Below are 18,347 nucleotides of genomic sequence, written 5' to 3' on the forward strand. Positions count from 1 at the left end.
TAAGTGCAGAACAGGAGCAATCTTACAACCCACCATGGGGTTAGAGTCAGCGATCAAGTCCCTCAGAGAATCCAGGAAGCCCTGGTCCTCCACCATCTGAGCGTTGATGTCATGCAGCTTGGCCACACACACAGCAGCTGTCTTGCGCACATATGGGTCCTCGTCCTTCAGGCACTTGCGCAGCGGCTCACACAGGTACTCGGTGATCTTGTCCACACGGATGCAGCCCATGGTCCGCACTGCTAGAGCCCGAATCAGGGGATTGGGGTCCTCACAGTCCTGGGGTTCAAGATGTTTCACAATGGCTCAACTGTCCACTTTGGCCATTGTTTTCATTACTGAATTACATGACCATATGGAGTTTTAACCTGATCACATTATGACATGAACCATCCCATTAACCCAACAGAAGGAAACAGTATTAAAAAAAAAAAAATCTACACTGCAATAATGTTCACAGAAAACTGTACTGTCTGTATTTTGAATTATCACTAATCTATCAATCACATGGAATACATCACTTTAAGCGATATACATTATTTAGATGTTTTGTAAAACAAAACTATTCTCTGACAACCAATCTGGCTGCAAAACACTAATCAGAGTGAAAACCACTTATTTGAAATCCATGAGACTGAAACAAAAAATAATGCTAAATGTGAAAACTACAAACAAACAATGTAACAGACAGATGGTGTTACCTTGACAAAGCTATTGACAGCCATTATGGCCATATCAGGCTGACTCTTGGCATAATTCATTAAGTATAAGTAGACCAGCTTCTTTAGTTCCAGGTTGTCTGTCTGCATGCAGTTCACCACGTCAGGGAACAGAGAACTGATGAAGAGAATGAAAAGAGTTTGAATTATACGGCACATTATTTTCAGCAGTCATCACAACATTCACAACTGGACTCAGAGTGGTTATGGAAATAAGATGCACTCCTAGGAAGAGTAAGTATATTCTTCAATAGGTAGTACATCTGAATCTTAATGTTCAGCTTTATAGCTACACAATAAAAAATATTTCTTAAAAAAGGACACTGAGAATTTATGCAAATAAACATGAAAGTTAAAACTACTATAGGATCGTAACTGAGTACTGATAAGATTGCTAAACGTGGTGAAGATCCCATCTAAAAAACCCTAATACAGAGGTTACAGTGAAAACTAATGTTTTGTAATCCCAGTTATGCTGCAATGATATTATGAACATGACAATGCCACACTTAAAAGTGCTATAATCCAAGAATTTTTAGACAAAATGAAAGTGCTCACAAATCCCAATTATATATTATTACAAATTATAATGCAACAATGCATTTCAGCAACCAAATTTCATGAGTAATTTGACTAATATTCTGAGGAAACCTGATACCAAACCTCAAACCGCTCTTCTCTCTAAATAGCTAGTTACGCTGAGTATGCAGACAAATTTTAAAAATGGATTATTCTACAAACATCATGTGTTTCACACAACTGAAAATTATTCTATATAGACAGTGTGTTAGAGGTAATGTTAGACATGACAAACCTGACATCCTTCCCCACAGTCATGGCAGCAATGACCTTCTTCACAGCTTCCTTTCTTTTCTCCTTCTTCTCATTGTTCAGCTCAGCCTTCAGCTCAAAGATCTCCCCTGAAGCAAAGGCCATGAGTAAATAGCCGTCCAAAAGAAAGAGACAACTCTCAGCTTCAGCAGCAGCTGGACTGCACAAATACCTGCAGTCTTCAAAGCAAACATACCTCTATGCCAGAATGAATTTACTCATAAGTACTGCAAACTATGTGGATGAGTAGCATGGTAAAATCACAGACAATGTAAATGTAACCAGTTGAGGTCCCAGAAAGTGTTCTGTAATACATCCCCTGACCAAAGTACAGGTTTCCTCCACTCCAGGTGACCATTACGCAGGGGTCAAATTACTAGTACTTCTTAAGGGTAAAGCACCAAAGTAGACACTGTAACCAATAACGTGAACACACCAACATGTTCCCCATGTCACTGGCTTCTTATGCATAACTGTACTTGTGATTATTATTTCACAGTACCAACTTATTTGCATTTTAAAGCAGTATTATAAATGTAAAGTATATTGAGATCCAAAGTTTAGACAGTCAAGTTTATACTGCTGATTGTCTCCAAAGAATTTGTATATCAACAAAAATGCCCCACGCAAGAGGCAATAATTCTGCAGTACCAAACCGGAGAAATATTATTTGACCCAAAAGGTAACTACGTTCATATTCCACTATATGAAAGATTAGTATTTAACCTGAACTCCTAACACATGCAGTTGTATAAGGCTAAAACTACAAAATGAATTGGATGTAAGGATCCGCAAAGCAACACAAGCACCAAAATTCAGTGTTAACCCTCCTCAAATTGTGGCTTTTTATCTGAATAAGTAACATACAGTGAAACAGATGGCAAAACGGGAACTCGCACAGCATCTGTTGGCTCACCTTTCTTGTTAGTGGTGAAGTACTTTGAATCAGTCATTGCGGCAGCTCTTCAACCCACCTGTCAGCCAGTGCAGAAATTCACAAAAATTAAAACCAAGCCTTGCGACACACACAGGTAACGCTCCTCAAAGAAACCAATCAGTTTCAGTCTAAAAATAAGGTACAGGAGCACACTTTGAGAAATATCTTCTGGATGTCAACAATTCTTTCCTCAAGTAACCAAAAATATTGAGCATCAAATGACCCGACACTATTCCTGCCTTACACATGATTCACTTTGCTTGCATTTGTTGATATTTTACATTTGTACTCACTCATCCAATGTTCAAACACCCTTTTTTCAATTCCTGCGACCTCAGAGATCCAGCGTGAAATGTGTTCTATGACTATGTGGTGTGGCACCAGGCCGATTTTATGTTAGAACTGAACCTCTGCAAACACAGCGTTCCGTTTGGTGTAAACAAACACTCCTAACACAGCCTCGGATCACGGATGTGACCATTCTATTGTAACAAACAAAGCTAGATGCAATGCATGAAGATTCAAGAACACAGTCACCCGGGGATCACCGCATTAAGTCAGATACTACATGATTTAGAAGCACTAACGGTAGCTAGTTTTATCAGATTTTCCGTTAAGAGAATGATTCAATGCCGCGTTCGCCGTTAGCGGAGCCGGAGGAGGCCGGCCGGCGGTGACGGGGAAACGAAGGGCCGCACCGCTGGAAAATATAGTGGATGCTTTTTTTCGCACATTAATTAATGATTAAACCACATGGAAAATGTTGGAAAAATAAATAAAACAATAATGAATAAAACTGTGTCAGTGCAGCCGGGTGATAAAACAGTACGTCCTCAATTTATTCCCCTCGTCCTGTGGTGAAGTCCTTCACATCGATAGCCAACAGCTAACCGCTAGCTAGGCTAGCAGCTAACTGCTAATGGCTATAGCTAGGGGTGCGAGCAGAGGAGTGCTGGACAAGGGTTCATTCGATTCGTATGAACAGACAGAAGAGTCTGGCTAAATATGTAACATTTCATTTGGACGTTAATTCCGCACACTGAAGCAAATTATAAGGTAGTCGGGCATGTATTCCCAAACGGAGCCAGCGTAGCGCTGGGCGTGACCGTGTCCGGCTCGCTAGAACCCCGCCGGGCGTTTCAAGCCTTCTCCGCTCGGGCCTCCTCCTCCTCCCTCACCTCCACTTAGCAATATCCAGAAAGCGAAGAAAATGAAAAAGAATAGATGCACCGCTACGGTGAAATTCACTTACTGACAATCGCGAGAACCTTGTAGAAACTGGCCGAAGGGAGACAGAACAGGCGCTGTTTGCCTCGACTGCAAGCGGTAGAACAGCCGAGGACGGCAGGGCTCCCGGAAACAGCAGGAGAAGAGGGGAGGAGGGAGAGCGGCGTGACGCCGGAAAGTGGCGCACGCGGACCGGAAAAGGTCCTCGGGGACACGGTGGAGATGGAAGCCTAAGGGAGGGGTCGTCCGGATTGCTCTCCACTCATGCTTTCTTGCAGAAATGTTTGCGTTTCCCCAGGAAATACGAGTTTTGTTTCGCCGTTTGCAAAGACGCTTTTCCTGCCTCACGTTTGATGTAGGAAACCGTTTTGAATGCAGTTACTGTCGTTTTAATAGGCGTAGCTAGCTGCGCGTGAGAGCGCCCACCGGCTCCTGCCATGGCGGAGCGCGGCGCACACCTAACCGCTACCGCCACCCAGCTGGAGGACACACCGTCCATCTTCGAGGTGCTGGCGCAGGATTCGCTGATGGGCGCCGTGAGACCGGCTCTGCAACACGCCGTCAAGGTGGTCTCACTTTGTTTTACACAAAATCGCTCACGCTCAGGGCTGTCGTCGTCGAGCAAAGTTCAGGGAGTGTGTGTGTGTGTGTGTGTGTGTGTGTGTGTGTTCACATCATGTAGGTCAAAGGTCACTACACGTTCCATATGTAGAAACCTAAATGAATATACTCTTTAATGCAGTTTCAAAATATTGAATAAATCATGTTTTTAAAAGTACTGATCATCCTTATGTAGTTTTTGCATACATGATGAGCCTCCATAATCATAACTGTCTCCACATGATGGGTTCATCCCTGGAAATGTATCCCAAACCCAGTGGAATGCATTTTAATTTGACATGGAAAGTTCTGGAAACAGAAGCAAGCAGGATATACTGTATTGACCCCCCCAGATGATCATCATGACATGATTCATGTTGTCGGTGGGCTGATATACAGATATATTTGATCTTAGCCAACGGGGGCAGGCACTGCAGTGCACAGATTTTTTTCCCCTTTTTATTAACCCCAGTTAAAAGTACACACACACTTTACAAATATACAACTGAACACTTGTAAATAAAACAACCACAGTACCAACAAAGAGCTCAATATACTCAAGTAACAGCACGGTGGCACAGCGCCTGGGTGGTGCTAGAGGACGTGGGTTCGATCCCCGCTCAGTTTGTGTGGAGTTTGCATGTTCTCCCCGTGTCTGTGTGGGCTTCCTCCGGGTGCTCTGGTTTCCTCCCACACTCCAAAGACATGCTGTACAGGTTCCCCCATAGTGCGTGAGTGCCAGAGAGAGAGAGTGTGTTCCACTGATGTATGGATGAGTGACCTAGTGTAAGTAGTGTATCTAGCAGTGTAAGTTACCTTGGTGAATAAGATGTGTGGGCTGATAACACTACATAGAGTTCGCTTATTAATTTGCTATTGTAACTAAGACCAAGTTTAGAAAGTGAAGGCCATGGGAAACTTTTGATAAGAAGGGTAAAATAAATGTGAAATGTATGAAGAGTATGGGCAGCATGGTGGCACAGCTCCTGTGCTGTGTACTCAGATGTGGGTTTTAAACTGGGATCAGCATGTGGTTTTGTGTTCTCTGCACGTTCACACGGGTGTCCACCCACAGTCCGAAGATGTTTCAGGTCAACTGGTGAATCTGTATTATGCTTAGTGTGTGACTGTGTGGGTTACCTTGCTCTGTACTGTGGATGGGTGTGTACTTGTAAGTAACAGAGTGTAGTACATCTAGCATTGAAAGTTACCTTGAACAAAAGCAAAATAATAATTGTAGCTGGTGTTTATTACACTCTGCCATCCTACTTTGTCCTCCTCCCTCAAGTATCACTTTGCTTTGTGTATTTTTTGCACCGTGTGGACGTATACTGTGTGACCCAACATTTTATATTTTCTCTGTTTATTCAAGTCTCTTTAATAGCTGACCTAAAGCTGCCAGCAAAAGATAAAGAGCTCATCAGAGTTGCAGTCTTGGCAGTTATAAAGCATAGACCCATATTTGTTCATTCATATGGTTGTTACAAGAAGGGCCACATTTTTTTTTTTTTTTTAATTATTTCTAATGGAAACAAGTTATCTAAGTTGTTTTACTGTAACTAGTACGTTTTTGGTCTGTTAGCATCATAGTGTGGACACCGTCTATATTTCAGTGTTATTGAAACCGTTCTTGTTGATTAATACTTTCTCCTAGGAAGATAACATCTCTCATGTGACCTGAACTGTCAATGCTTTGGTTATAAGTCATGCTGCTTTTTAGACTATAGCTCTTATGTGAAATAGTTTGACTTGCTAAAGAGAACACTTAAGTTATTACATGGCATTGTTTACCACAGGTCCTGGCAGAGTCAAACCCTTCACGCTACGGTCCCCTCTGGAGATGGTTTGATGAAATCTACACAGTCCTTGATCTGTTGCTACAGCATCACTTCCTGTCGCGGACCAGCGCTTCTTTTTCTGAGAACTTCTATGGCCTGAAGCGTGTGGTCACCTCAGGCCTTCAGCGGTCTGCTCATCTTGGGCTTCACAGCAGACAGCGCTGGAACTCACTGCTCCTGCTTGTCCTGGTGCCATACCTGCATGCTAAGCTGGAGAAGGTTCTGGCCAGACAGAGAGAAGAGGATGACTTCTCCATCCAGTTGCCACAGACCCGTTTCCAGCGAATGTACCGGGCCTTCTTGGCAGCCTACCCCTTCGTCAGCACGGTCTGGGAGGGCTGGACTTTCTGCCAGCAACTGTTGTATGTCTTTGGCCGGACTTGGCGTCACTCACCGCTGCTGTGGCTGGCTGGGGTCAGACTGGTGCACCTCACAGCACATGACATTCTCAATATGGATTTGAAGCCCACCACCACTTCTTTGGCTACCAGCCAACGGTAAGAATAGGGTTTTATACCACGGAAACAGTCATACCAGGCAGGTGACCAGATGTGAACTGTCATTTGTTTTAAAATACCCTCACTAAATCCTTTTAAGACTTGCACATACTTTAGTTTTCTTATGAATTGAAGTATCTCAAGTAGATGGTTTGCACTGGCTCCTCTGCTTACGTTTACAGCAGTTGAGTCTTTACTTGATTTGTTCCAAAGGCCTGATCAATAATAAATTTAAAAAAAAAAAAAATACAAATATAGAAGATAAAACTACGTAATCTCTATAAACCGCTAGTCATTGCCAATTGTTGAGCAGTTCACCCCATAAACATACATTTAGCAAGTTGTCATTGATCACCAACATGAAATACTAGGCATAAATATTGTAAGCTTCTGCTTGAGTGCATTTTATTGACACTCATCGGCTGGAATTGTGAACACAGGTCCCTTTTGCCTTTGAAAATTCAGTACAGCCATTTGTGACTGTGAGACTGACACAAAATGTTACATCTCCAGCCAGGAAGTTGATATCATGGCATCTTGCATTACCTGAAGTCCATTAACTGTTCTTTCTTTCTGTCCTCCAGCTTTGGTGAAAAGCTGCAGCAGATGTTGTCCACAGTTGTGGGTGGCATTGCTGTCTCCCTTTCCACTAGCCTGTCCTTAGGAGTGTTCTTCCTTCAGTTTTTGGAGTGGTGGTACTCCTCAGAGAACCAGAGCACGATCAAATCCCTAACCTCCCTACCCACACCCCCTCCTCCTCTCCACCTCGACCAGCGTAACGATCAGCCCAACCTGCCTGCGAACGTGTGCCCGCTGTGCCGCAAGGTCCGTGCCAATGATACAGCCTTGGCTACCTCTGGATACGTTTTCTGTTACCGCTGCATATACATCTATGTCAAAGCCCACCAACGATGCCCTCTGACTGGATACCCGACTGAACTGCAACACCTTATCAAAATCTATTCCCCAGAAGGATAGACTGAGGTGATCGATGTACCATTTACCAGAGCACTGCAGTCCTGATAGGAATCCTCCTGGGCAAACTGACTGTGATGGATTGCTACCCTGAAAATAGCACACTGAAACCAGTGCTTTTGTAGCTGGCATTCCAAATTAAACTTGTAAATGCACTACTTCTGTGCGTGTGCTCCTTTGCTATTTACCAAGTCAGCAACAGGTAGGTATTTGACACCAAATGCAGCTTCTTTGGAAGTAAAAGCAGATTAATGTAAAACAAAGCAGGCTGTGATAAAGAGCCAGCCTCCATCCCCTACATCTCAACTTGTATGTGACTCACTTTCGTAATGCTAACATTTCATCAAGGTACACTCACGTATAGCCGATAAAGGATCTCCTGGAATTCCTAGTCCAAGCAAGTGAACGTATAAAAGGTGCTGGCTTCCTGCAAGGTTTCTGTTGAACTTTTGATATGATGCATTTGAGAGTAAAGGGGGTTACTATTTCAGATGTGCAATGTAATGTGTTGGGGACCATGCATGGGAACGGCACTGCAGCAGTGGTAAAGAAGGGTTACAGTCTTGGAACTTTATGTGCAGAAGATGAATTTATTCTACTTAACAGCTGTTTATCCCATTGTTGCCTCGAGAACGATGCGTTAGAGAGCAGGTATCAAGATTCTGAGACTTACACTGGCCCTCTTCTGGTACACTACATGTTATATACTCACCAGATGTTACATGAGTGCTTGGTTTAAACCACTTGTTGGTTTATTTCAACTTTCCTGACACATGTCAGATGTTCCACTCCGGGTTTAAAACAGTTTGGGCATCTTGCTTCGAAGTGACATTCCTTGTTTTGTGGCCCAGTGCAATTGGCAGAGAACAGGTTCATTCCTCTTCAGGGTGTCTGCAGCAGAAACATTGTCCAGAATACACTAAATTTGTCAGACACTAAGCAGATTATACAGAATTTATATCTCTTTGTATAACAAACTCCAACAGATGTGACAGAGCAGGTTAATGTTTCATTAGTTGGCAGCTGATCAAGTTATCAACAATGTTTTCCTTTTCCTCAATGTCCTTTCCAGACATGCCTAATGAGTTTGCATTGTTAGTTGCTTTGCAATGCAAATACTGTAAACCTCGATAAAGCAAGCACTTTGGCCTTTTGTTAAATGTACTTGTTTTTCCATATTCTGCAGAACTCGTGGCCCTAACATTTAGAAAAAGGGACTGAAATTGTGTTTAATCAGGCAACATCTGTTAGTCATTAGCAATCAAAATTAACATTTACAAAAAAATTTGAATTATACATGTCCACACAATTGCACACAATGTGCCAGAAAAGTAGGGGGAGGTTACATTATATTTGACTGTATTTGGAGGACATAACCAAAGTTTAATTTTTAAGTGCAGTGTGCCATGTTATAGAGTAGATTCTCTATCATTAAGGTGTGTAATGTAGCACCATGCCGTGTAGTTGTTGGGGACAGTCTGTATCCCGGCCAAGAGTCACCAGTCCATCAGACATCTTTGGGAACAAATCTGTACTAATATGTGGGCATTTATTCATAGGGGCACATTTATATTCTGTTTATATTGATATTTTTACAGTTTGTTTCTATATGTAAGTAGTTGCAATATTTTATTGCACTACATTTTCATTTCTGTATAAGGGCAATTTTATTATAGCAGAACTTATGTGGTGACAGGGTTAGACAGTTTTGGCTTTAGGGTTGGCATCAGCAGCAGACCAATGTAGTGTTCGGAAGCATACTGTACATACACACCCTTGAGGCAATTTAGTCATTTCCTCTGAAATACATATTTAGGTTGTAGGAGGAATTGTGGCTGTATGTGTATTGGGTGCTGCAGGAGGTAAACAAGCACTGCTGGACAGTCTATAGTATAATTAATGATGGTAAACTGCCTTGTGCTATGATAACTGATCTAATTTTTGAAGTTATGTACACTGTTATGGGATCTGGTGCCATTTTGGCATAATGGGCATCAATTATTGTAGGTCAGCTTTCGTTTGTTTTGTACGAAGGAGCTATTGGAAGGAAAAAAGTGATCCTCATAAAAGCATTAAGAATATGTAAGGGTCTTAAACTCCTTATGAAGGCAAAGTCTTGTGGCTAGAATGGGTGTAGGTTGGGGCATGGCTGCTTATTGAGGACTACTCCAATTGTGCCATATTCTATAGTTATTTAAATGGTCTTACAGTGATGCAAGTAAATTGCTTACATGAAGGTAAAAAGATTAAAACATCTTTCAACACTTGTACTAAAAAGCCTGTTTTGAACATGAGTGATAGTCCAGCTGAAGAGAAAGAAAGCTATTTTAAAAAGCCCACTTGAGTGGATCATGACTACATTCACAGAGGATTTCCACACGCACAGGTCAGAGTGTGAAGAAATCACACACTGTGCCACATCCTTTAGGAGAAGTCCAATAAAGCAGTTTAAGAGCAGCTGTTCCACTGTACTCCTAGGCATCAAGTCTGTTGCAATAGCCTCTAATTCATGTAACAGGCTTACATGGTGCAGCTCAGAGAGAAGATTAAAACCCAATCACTCCTTGGTCATTGCCAACACATGCCAATACCAAGTCAGGCAGTTCTTCAGCTCATCACAGCCATTACCTTAACTTCCAACAAAGTATTGCACAGTTTTGTTCAGCAATGGTACAGAAAGCTATTATTCATTTTGAAATGAAGTTTTCATCTGAAAAAAATCCAACTATAAAAAAAAAAGTCTGCACAACAGCACTGATGCTTTGTAACTTCTCTGTCAGCTTCCATATTCAATGTTCAACCGTGATCTGCATGAAAGCAGCATTTACACAAAAAAAAAAAATCATATCCATCCCTGCACCAAGGACTCAGAATGGTCAACATCAAGATCCCAGCACAAAATTTTTTTTTTTTTTTTTTTTTAAAAACTCACCTGAAGCACTCCATTTCACAAATAAGTTGTTACATGGTCACTGGAGATGAGGCTTAAAAGAAATGGTTTAGTCTAATCCTTCCAAAAGCAGTTTTCCTTTGCATAACAACACTGATGCAGCATTCTATGAAGGAGCACAAATTAAAACTAATTCGAGACACTGTTGCAGTACACAATTTATCTCATAACATTAAATAAAGTAGTATATTTGCAACCATATAGAAGGCATTTATACCTACATAATAAAATGCATCTGGATTTACATGAAAACCAGATGCTACATTTGAATATTAAAATGTAGCTCCCATGCTGTAGTTTTTATGCTATTACAGCTAAAGTGTTGTATTACTCCTAATCATTAATTATTAGCAGCAGGGGGTGTTCCTTGTTTCTCAATGGGAATCACCTGTACCACACTTTCAAATAACCCTTTCTCCATTACAGTCTTCTTGTGTGGTAAAATGGTGTACCCTACTTGTTCCTGGGATAGGTTTTAGACCGACGCAACCCTCACTTGCAAATGCAGTTTACAGGGGGAATAAAAAACTCATTACTGTTTGACAATCAAAAGAAGATATTTCCATAATAATTTATTCGCGCTTTTCTAAAACCAAATTTCCTGCTCTGAAATGAACAATATTGTGGTGGCATGGGGGGGTTTGACCAGTACCTTACTGTTTGGAGGGTATGGGGTTCGAATCCTGCTCAAGCTGTGCCTCCCCAACACACATTCTGTTCCTCCTTTAAGAAACTGGTTACGGAGAACCACAAAATACTTGAGACTGGAAGTGCAGTAAAAGCGACAGCTACTGAATATTAATTGTCTACAGACTGAAGGGGGTGAAAACTTATCAAAGCAGCATTTCTCAAGTGTGCGTTTTATAATAAAATGGCCCATCTGATGTTAAGGATATTTTGTCAGTCATACAAAAAACCTAAATCAAATGTATGCAACTTTTGTAATGTATCACTACCACTGGGAAGGGGGTGGATGCTTTCTATATCCACCGTTTTTGAGGACGGCCCTGCGTATAAATTGATGTAGCAGATGTCAGGGGTTAAAAATATGCTTTCATGAGGCATGAACAGTCAGTCTTAACCACAGCAGGCAGGGTAAGTTTCAGAAGGGTGGCAAACCACTTGATGCGACTTACTGCCTTCCATGAACTCACCTAACTCCCTTCCTGAGCTTTTACTAGTAGCTGAAAAACATATGGAGCACAGGTGTGGGGGTGTGTCCTAAAACCTTTCCACAGCATTTATAAACTGCTAGTGGTAAGACACACACATATTCCACAGATAGAATTCTTTAATAACAGTTGGATACAAATATGTACAGTTCAGTGCACATACATACAGATATTAGCATCCTCGACTGTCAATATCAGAAAACAGTGGCACAATGTTTTCGATAATGCTTATCAAAATTTTTCCACATAAATGGACACAGTATATATTTAATGCATAAAAAATGAAAGCACTTATATGGTTCTCCACAACAAGTGAATAAATAAAACATTCTGTTGGTTAGAGAGACAGCTTCTCAGTTTAGCTGGCACATTAGGGATGTGACTGCAGCAGTTTGGCCCAAACCTCCTAAAACAAATGAAAAGTACTCCAAAACAGAACATTTGTTTAGATAAATAGATATATATTTGTTGGAATGTCCAACAAATATATACGTGCCCCACAAAGACGTACAGATGGAAGTTAGTTGTGTTCGCCGTCCCGCCCCACGCTAGACCTCTGCTTGAAAAGTTATGATTGTTCAGCTATAAAACAACTGCTAAACACCTTAGGTAAACTCAGAGGTTTTAACAACTCCTGTGTTTTCGGCGATAATCATGACAGCAGTACTAATAAAAACCTGTCAAAGAATTTTCCTTCACAATAGTCAGTATAATGCTTTAAAAAAAAAAAAAAAAAAAAAAAAAAAAAACTAACATTTCCTTTAATGAAAACCAGTTAAAAAGTAACAAAAGGTAAAAGATTTTGTAAAAAAAGATGCACTTTCTTAATATTCAGCAGGCCATGCTGTGTGCAAAAAAAAAAAAAACCTGATTCTTTTCTTCTTTGTGCTTGATAAGATAAAAACACCATGGACTGCAACAAGTAATGCCATTGTCTTAAGACTTAACTTATCCACTGTAAATGTAAAAATGGTCATTTTTATCACTTGTTCCTTGTTTTATTCTAGTTTCTCCACAGTTATAAAATGTTTACATCCCAAATGGTTTGCACTTTAACATAAAATCTGCATTGTCTTACAATAACAGCCTCTCTTGGGTGTTCTTACATTTAAGACAGGGAAATCAGAGGGGGGGAATCTACTAGTCTTCAAGATTATTCAAAGCTGATGTGTGTTCTCAATTGAGAATAACTTTGCATTTCTAAAACAGTTTTGTCTCACAGGAAACAGTGAAATTATTTCAAATAATAACAGCTAAATATCAAACGAATGCATTTAGAAAACACCAACAACCTGATCACCTACACACACATTGGCGTTCTAAAGGTCATATGTCTATCATGCATTTAGGAGACTGATATCCTACAATGAATGCTTTCAATGCAGTGAAAAGTAATGACAACCAAATATTTGTCTTGTAACGATGTGCGCTGCCATGATTACCCTTATGAAGATGTGTTTTTTACACAAAAGTGCATCCTGGATACAACTTGGCGAGCACACACATTTTGCAGGTAAGCCACATACATAAATACTTTTTACATAGCGCTCATCACTTACACAGCAGAATTTGAGCTGAAGAAATGTAGGCTAAACTACCTCATTCATGAGTACAGTCAGGGCCTGTCATACTAACCATGTCTAAAACAGCACATGCTGACAACACATTTTATCAGCCAAGTTTAGCTTTCCTTACTCAAAACCTCAGAAAAACCAGCTTCAGATTCCCTGACTCCCTTGATGGAGTATGGCATGAAGACAGGAGGCAACAAAATACTCAAAGTTTATCTTAACACAAAATTAGCCCTTAAATTACTTGTGAACTCACCACTGTCCTTAAGTTTGGTTTCAAATAGAATCCAGACACCAGTCTCAACAAGAAACACTTCCGCATCACAGAAAGGACAAATAGTACGTTCGTTACACAAAAGGCCTAGGATGAGTAAGCTAGAGTGGAAAGTATTTCCCATGTGAAGTCTTCATGCAACATTTACTACAGTTCATATGGGAGCTGCAGGAAGAGATTTGGGAAATGTGAACTCCTGTGCAGGCTGGGGTTTAAACGGCCTGTAGACCACGATCATGGCCATCCAGCTGCACTTTAATCTTGTGCAGTTCCTCAATTTCCTGATGGTGCCGCTCTGTCTTGTGGCGTACCAGGGAGCGGTAGAAATGGATGGTAAAGACCACAAAGATTAAACCCACGGGCACCATGATGATGGTGGAGGCAAGTGCTGCCTGCCAGCCGCTATGGCTGGGCTGTGGCAAGGCTGGCATGCTGCAGTTGGCCCTAGCCAGCGACCCAGCAGCGGCCCCCGAGTCCACGGGGAGAAACTTTATCCAGCAAAGGAGCACAACCTCGGCGAGGAAAAGCAGGATCCCTAGGGCTGTAGAGAAGCCCCAGGCGAGCTCGATGTAGTGGTGCATGCGCTCATGGGGTGACTCGCTGACCGAGTTGAGGTTGTGGATGTTGCTGACGGCCTCCACGTTGGGTAGGATGCAGGTGCTGATGAGCAAGGCAAAGAGGTGCACCGCTACCAGCACAGTGGTGCACACGCTGAAGGCAATCAGCAGAAGCCGAGGGTAGTTGTACTGCATCTCCAGCTGCACCTCTACCATAGCCACCTGACAAATGGAGACACAGTAGTTCCAGTATTTCTTGGTTAAAACTCTAATATGAAGCATTTTTTTTTCCTATACATTCAAAAGCTCATACAGCTGTTCACTTGCCACAGATGTAAAACTCAGCTCCTGCCAGACCATGTTAATACAAATTTGAGCTTCAAGTTTGTCTTAGTTACTTCATTAGAATAATCATGTTGATATTTGACTTTGTAAAATGATGAAGTACAGCTGAAGCTACTTCTGCTCACCATGGCAAACCCGGAAAGCAAGGCAGAGGTGCGGCTGGAGGCCTTGAGTTTGGCTCGACTCAGATAAAGTTTCCTCCAGGAGAGAGCCTGCACCGAGTGGTGGTTGGAGGTGACCAGCTCCAAGTAGCTGCGACGTACCCAGTCCCTGTAGTCCATTCCCCCTCCGTCCTGGAGGCGCTCTGAGCCTCCTGGCACCGGGGATCCCATGGGCACATTTAGTTCACTGTTCATGGCAACTGAAAAAAGCAGGAGCATTCAGCCAGAGTCAAAAATATGGAGAATGCACCACTTCTACAGTAATTGCTAATGCAAAAAAAAAAAAAAAAGCAAAATTAACACAAACTGTGCGTAATTTTAATTAAAAAAAAAAAGGAAATTATTCAGTATGACAGAAAATTAGCTACCTAGTTACACAATTATAACGTAGGACAGGATCACATTTTACCAAGGATTCACAAACTTTTCCCCCTCACAAATTTAATTGCCAAAATAGCACAGGACGCTTAGAACCTGACAGTTACGGAAATGGAAGAGATTTTGGTGTGAAGTGCATTTCTAGCAAGTTCGTGTTTAAGGAATTGAGAAAAGATGTAAAGCACTGTTATTTTTAGCATCACAAACAAGATTAGGGAATCACTGACTTGTAAGCAACTGCAGGTGTCAAGGCCTACAGAACAAGTGAAGGGGAACGGTAAACTCACTTGGCTGGGCTTCCCCTGCTTTATGCAAAGCTTTCATCACATATCTGCACAAAAAATAAAATACAGAAAAATGCACATTCAAAAGCAGTTCAACAAGTGCTCAACAATATGTGAATTTTGTAATTTCATTTACTCAATGATCTTACACTATAACTACAGTGATTTTTTTTTCTAAATATCAAGTGATATTCCTGGTCATTTGTTTTCCTGATTCCCCTGTCCTTGTTGTTCTGTGGAGGGTGTACTCACTCAGGCTTCCATCCTATCTTTCTGGAATAGGCTTTGGACCACAGTGACCCTGACAAGTAGATAATAATGAGTTTGATATGGTGGAAGAGCAAGTAGCGCTGCTGCCTTACAGCGCCTGGGTGGTGCGAGAGGACGTGGGTTCGATCCCTGCTCAGCGTGTGTGGAGTTTGCATATTCTCCCAGTGTCTGCGTGGGTTTCCTCTGGGTGCTCTGGTTTCCTCCCACACTCCAAAGACACGGTTCAGGTTCACCCACAGTGTGTGAGTGACAGAGAGAGAAGAGAGTGTGTGCGTGTGTGTTCCACCAACTGATGTATGGATGAGTGACCCAGCGTAAGTAGTGTAAGTCACCGCAGTGAATAAGGGGTGTGGGCTCATAACACTACATAGAGTCCACTGGACATCACTTTGCAAAGAAGCTCTAAATATATGAGATTCTTTTCTCCAATGCCTACGTTTAAGTGTAACAGCATGAAATCAAGGCGAGTACCTTCAAACCAATAACTTTCAGAGAGGCCTAACTACACTACCTGCCATACATCATGGATCATGAGCCATAAACACAGAAACGGTGGGTATTGAGGGCTGCAGGGGGGGGGGGAAGAATGAAATAGGGTTTTTCTGTGGGATGGAGTCATGGACAGGACAGCCTTGGCCACACCTGTCTGCTTCTTGCTCCTAGCACTGCAGTTCCTGACATTAATTTAGTAAGTAATACACCAATAATTCGTCCCTGAGCGCTGCGCTACCCTCGTAGACCTAACCCCGTCGTGTGTCCAGAAGCAAAGCAGCTGGTGTCTGAGAAGAAGAAGCCACTCGACGACGGCAACTCCAGCACATTCTTCTTCTTCTTCACGTCTCTTAGCAGCTTAGCCACTCCGTGTATCTACACGCAAGATGTAACGTATAGCAGTTCATTCTCACAGAAAGTGCTAGAGAAACGCGCTGTACGACGTCTGGATGAGGGAAACCGTGCCTTGACTGTCGAAGCTGAGCGGCGTTCTCAGAAGTACCTGGCGACGCCACTTCCTACGAGGTAATTTTTAGCGCTGCTGTGCTGTGGGGCTAAAAATTCCATGGACATAGATTTCATTAGGAAAAGGCCGAGCTCACCTTCTCGCTCAGGTGTTGGCGAAGCGGATTCATCCACGAACTTCGTCCAGGCACCCACCTGTGATACACAAATTCCCAGGTACCGCGGTGCTAACGCCCCCGATCCGCTAGAGAGAGAGGGGGAAGAAAATAAACTGCAAACACTGCGCGGGGTGACTCCTCCCACGTTTCGAGCGAAACGCAGTCACGTGACAGGAAAAAACGCGACGCCGAGGAGCGTACCGGTCACGTGATGACAGATGGCCAACGGATGATCACTTCACGTCCGCGGGCGGGGGGAGGTTCCTCAGGACCCTCGAACACAACAGCGCCACTTATGACGTGGGACATTTTCATTTACGTTTCTGGAGTACCACGTCGGACCACTTTAACGTCAATAAAACGAAAGCACTGACACAGAACGGATTTTGAAATATCAAAGATTTTAAGGTATAACAAATTCTAGTCAATTCATCTGTCCAGAAGCAGCAACGAATACACTCTCCACGGACCGAAACACAGACAGTTCAAGAAACTTCGGGCTGTGGGAGAACAGCCCTGTACCACCGCAGCATTATTTAATTCTGTATACTGCAAAATGTTGTAAAGTGGTTTATGCTTTTTGAGCTGTGAGGTGAAGTACTAGTATTTTTATTTTCTTTTGTTTTCCTCAGTTGCTTGAGACAGTGGTAATTAAAACTTCCAGGTAACTCCATCACAGCTACCTTATAAGGCTTATTCTTCTTACTTGAATTCCGATTGCTTAGAGTCAGACAAAATACTGACATTAACTTATTCACACTTAAGAACATTACTAACTTAGCAGTAAACACAAAGCATTTAAATTAAAGAGAACCCTGGATTCATATTTGAGAGCAAGCCATCCACGCACCTCCACCTTTAAAAGGTGCTTAGCACTACATCAGTGGGGCATGAGCTCTTTCTGGAGAGCAGCATCTGTGTTGGAGTAACTTTACAATGGAGCAACAGCAGGACAGACAGCAGCAACATCCAGCTGTCACAGGAAATAAAGACTACACATTTCAAATGAAAGCGGTGAGGTCTGCACGGTAGAGGCACAGTACTCCATACAAGATGTTTTCCTAAGTTGTATTGAAGAAGAGAAAAAAAAAATCTGATTCACTAGGATTGATTGAAAATTTAGTGATTTTTATAAATTGTTGAAAATGTCAGTGAAAACATTGTCTGTCCTATTGTGTAGGCACTGATTACATTTATTCATTTAGCTGACACTCTAAAACAACTTCCAGTGTTGATTTACCTACAGAGTTACTTATCCATTTGTACAGCTGGGTAATTTTTACTGGAGCAATTTAGGATAAGTACCTTGTACAAGGGTACTGCAGGCAGAGGTGAGATTTTAACCCGTGACCTTTGGTTCCAAAAGGCAGCAGCTCTAACCGCTCCACTACCAGCTGTCCCACATGACAAAATAGCTGGATTTAACATTATTGGAGTGGATGAAGTATTTACCAACTGTTTAAGCAATTACAAAAGCTAATGAACACAGGTGTAGATGTCATTTAGCAGGATTCAGAGTAGTACCAGCATGCAAACAGTAACACAAAGACACTGCATTTACACATAAGTGACTGAAATTCATCTCCAGTCATTTAGTAATGACTTTCCCTTCAGCAGCAGAAAAAACTGAATTGGATAATGTAAGC

General features: G+C 42.0%; 3 protein-coding genes and 1 non-coding gene across 4 annotated transcripts in view; 1 reads left to right on the forward strand and 3 right to left on the reverse strand.

The window, feature by feature from the left end:
• The window catches only part of ap2b1 (adaptor related protein complex 2 subunit beta 1), a 30,138-nt gene extending 26,264 nt beyond the window's left edge, over positions 1–3,874 (reverse strand). Inside the window, exons 1-5 of the mRNA XM_018742072.2 lie at positions 3,740–3,874; positions 2,467–2,524; positions 1,534–1,639; positions 702–837; positions 34–279 (exon numbers count right to left, since the gene is read on the reverse strand). Of these exons, the coding sequence (XP_018597588.1) occupies positions 34–279; positions 702–837; positions 1,534–1,639; positions 2,467–2,503 (525 nt within the window). The 5' untranslated portion in view covers positions 2,504–2,524; positions 3,740–3,874. The remainder of the gene's footprint in view (positions 1–33; positions 280–701; positions 838–1,533; positions 1,640–2,466; positions 2,525–3,739) is intronic.
• A 3-nt stretch (positions 3,875–3,877) lies between these two features.
• Positions 3,878–8,618, forward strand: pex12 (peroxisomal biogenesis factor 12). Its single transcript, XM_018742073.2, has 3 exons — positions 3,878–4,280; positions 6,111–6,649; positions 7,234–8,618. The coding sequence occupies exons 1-3, from the start codon at positions 4,152–4,154 to the stop codon at positions 7,625–7,627; spliced, it is 1,062 nt and encodes a 353-aa protein (XP_018597589.1). The 5' UTR covers positions 3,878–4,151; the 3' UTR covers positions 7,628–8,618.
• A 1,536-nt stretch (positions 8,619–10,154) lies between these two features.
• LOC114909517 (Z30 small nucleolar RNA) lies at positions 10,155–10,248 on the reverse strand. Its single transcript, XR_003797345.1, has one exon. It is a non-coding gene; the product is annotated as a Z30 small nucleolar RNA (small nucleolar RNA).
• A 2,262-nt stretch (positions 10,249–12,510) lies between these two features.
• orai2 (ORAI calcium release-activated calcium modulator 2) lies at positions 12,511–17,337 on the reverse strand. Its single transcript, XM_018741835.2, has 4 exons — positions 16,681–17,337; positions 15,320–15,363; positions 14,619–14,854; positions 12,511–14,370 (listed from the first exon to the last, which is right to left on the reverse strand). Exons 2-4 carry the CDS (start codon positions 15,354–15,356, stop codon positions 13,804–13,806), a joined length of 840 nt encoding a protein of 279 aa, XP_018597351.1. The 5' UTR covers positions 15,357–15,363; positions 16,681–17,337; the 3' UTR covers positions 12,511–13,803.
• Between the last annotated feature and the right edge of the window lie 1,010 nt (positions 17,338–18,347).

The sequence above is a fragment of the Scleropages formosus genome, chromosome 25, assembly GCF_900964775.1.
Source record: "Scleropages formosus chromosome 25, fSclFor1.1, whole genome shotgun sequence".
Lineage (NCBI taxonomy): Eukaryota > Metazoa > Chordata > Actinopteri > Osteoglossiformes > Osteoglossidae > Scleropages > Scleropages formosus.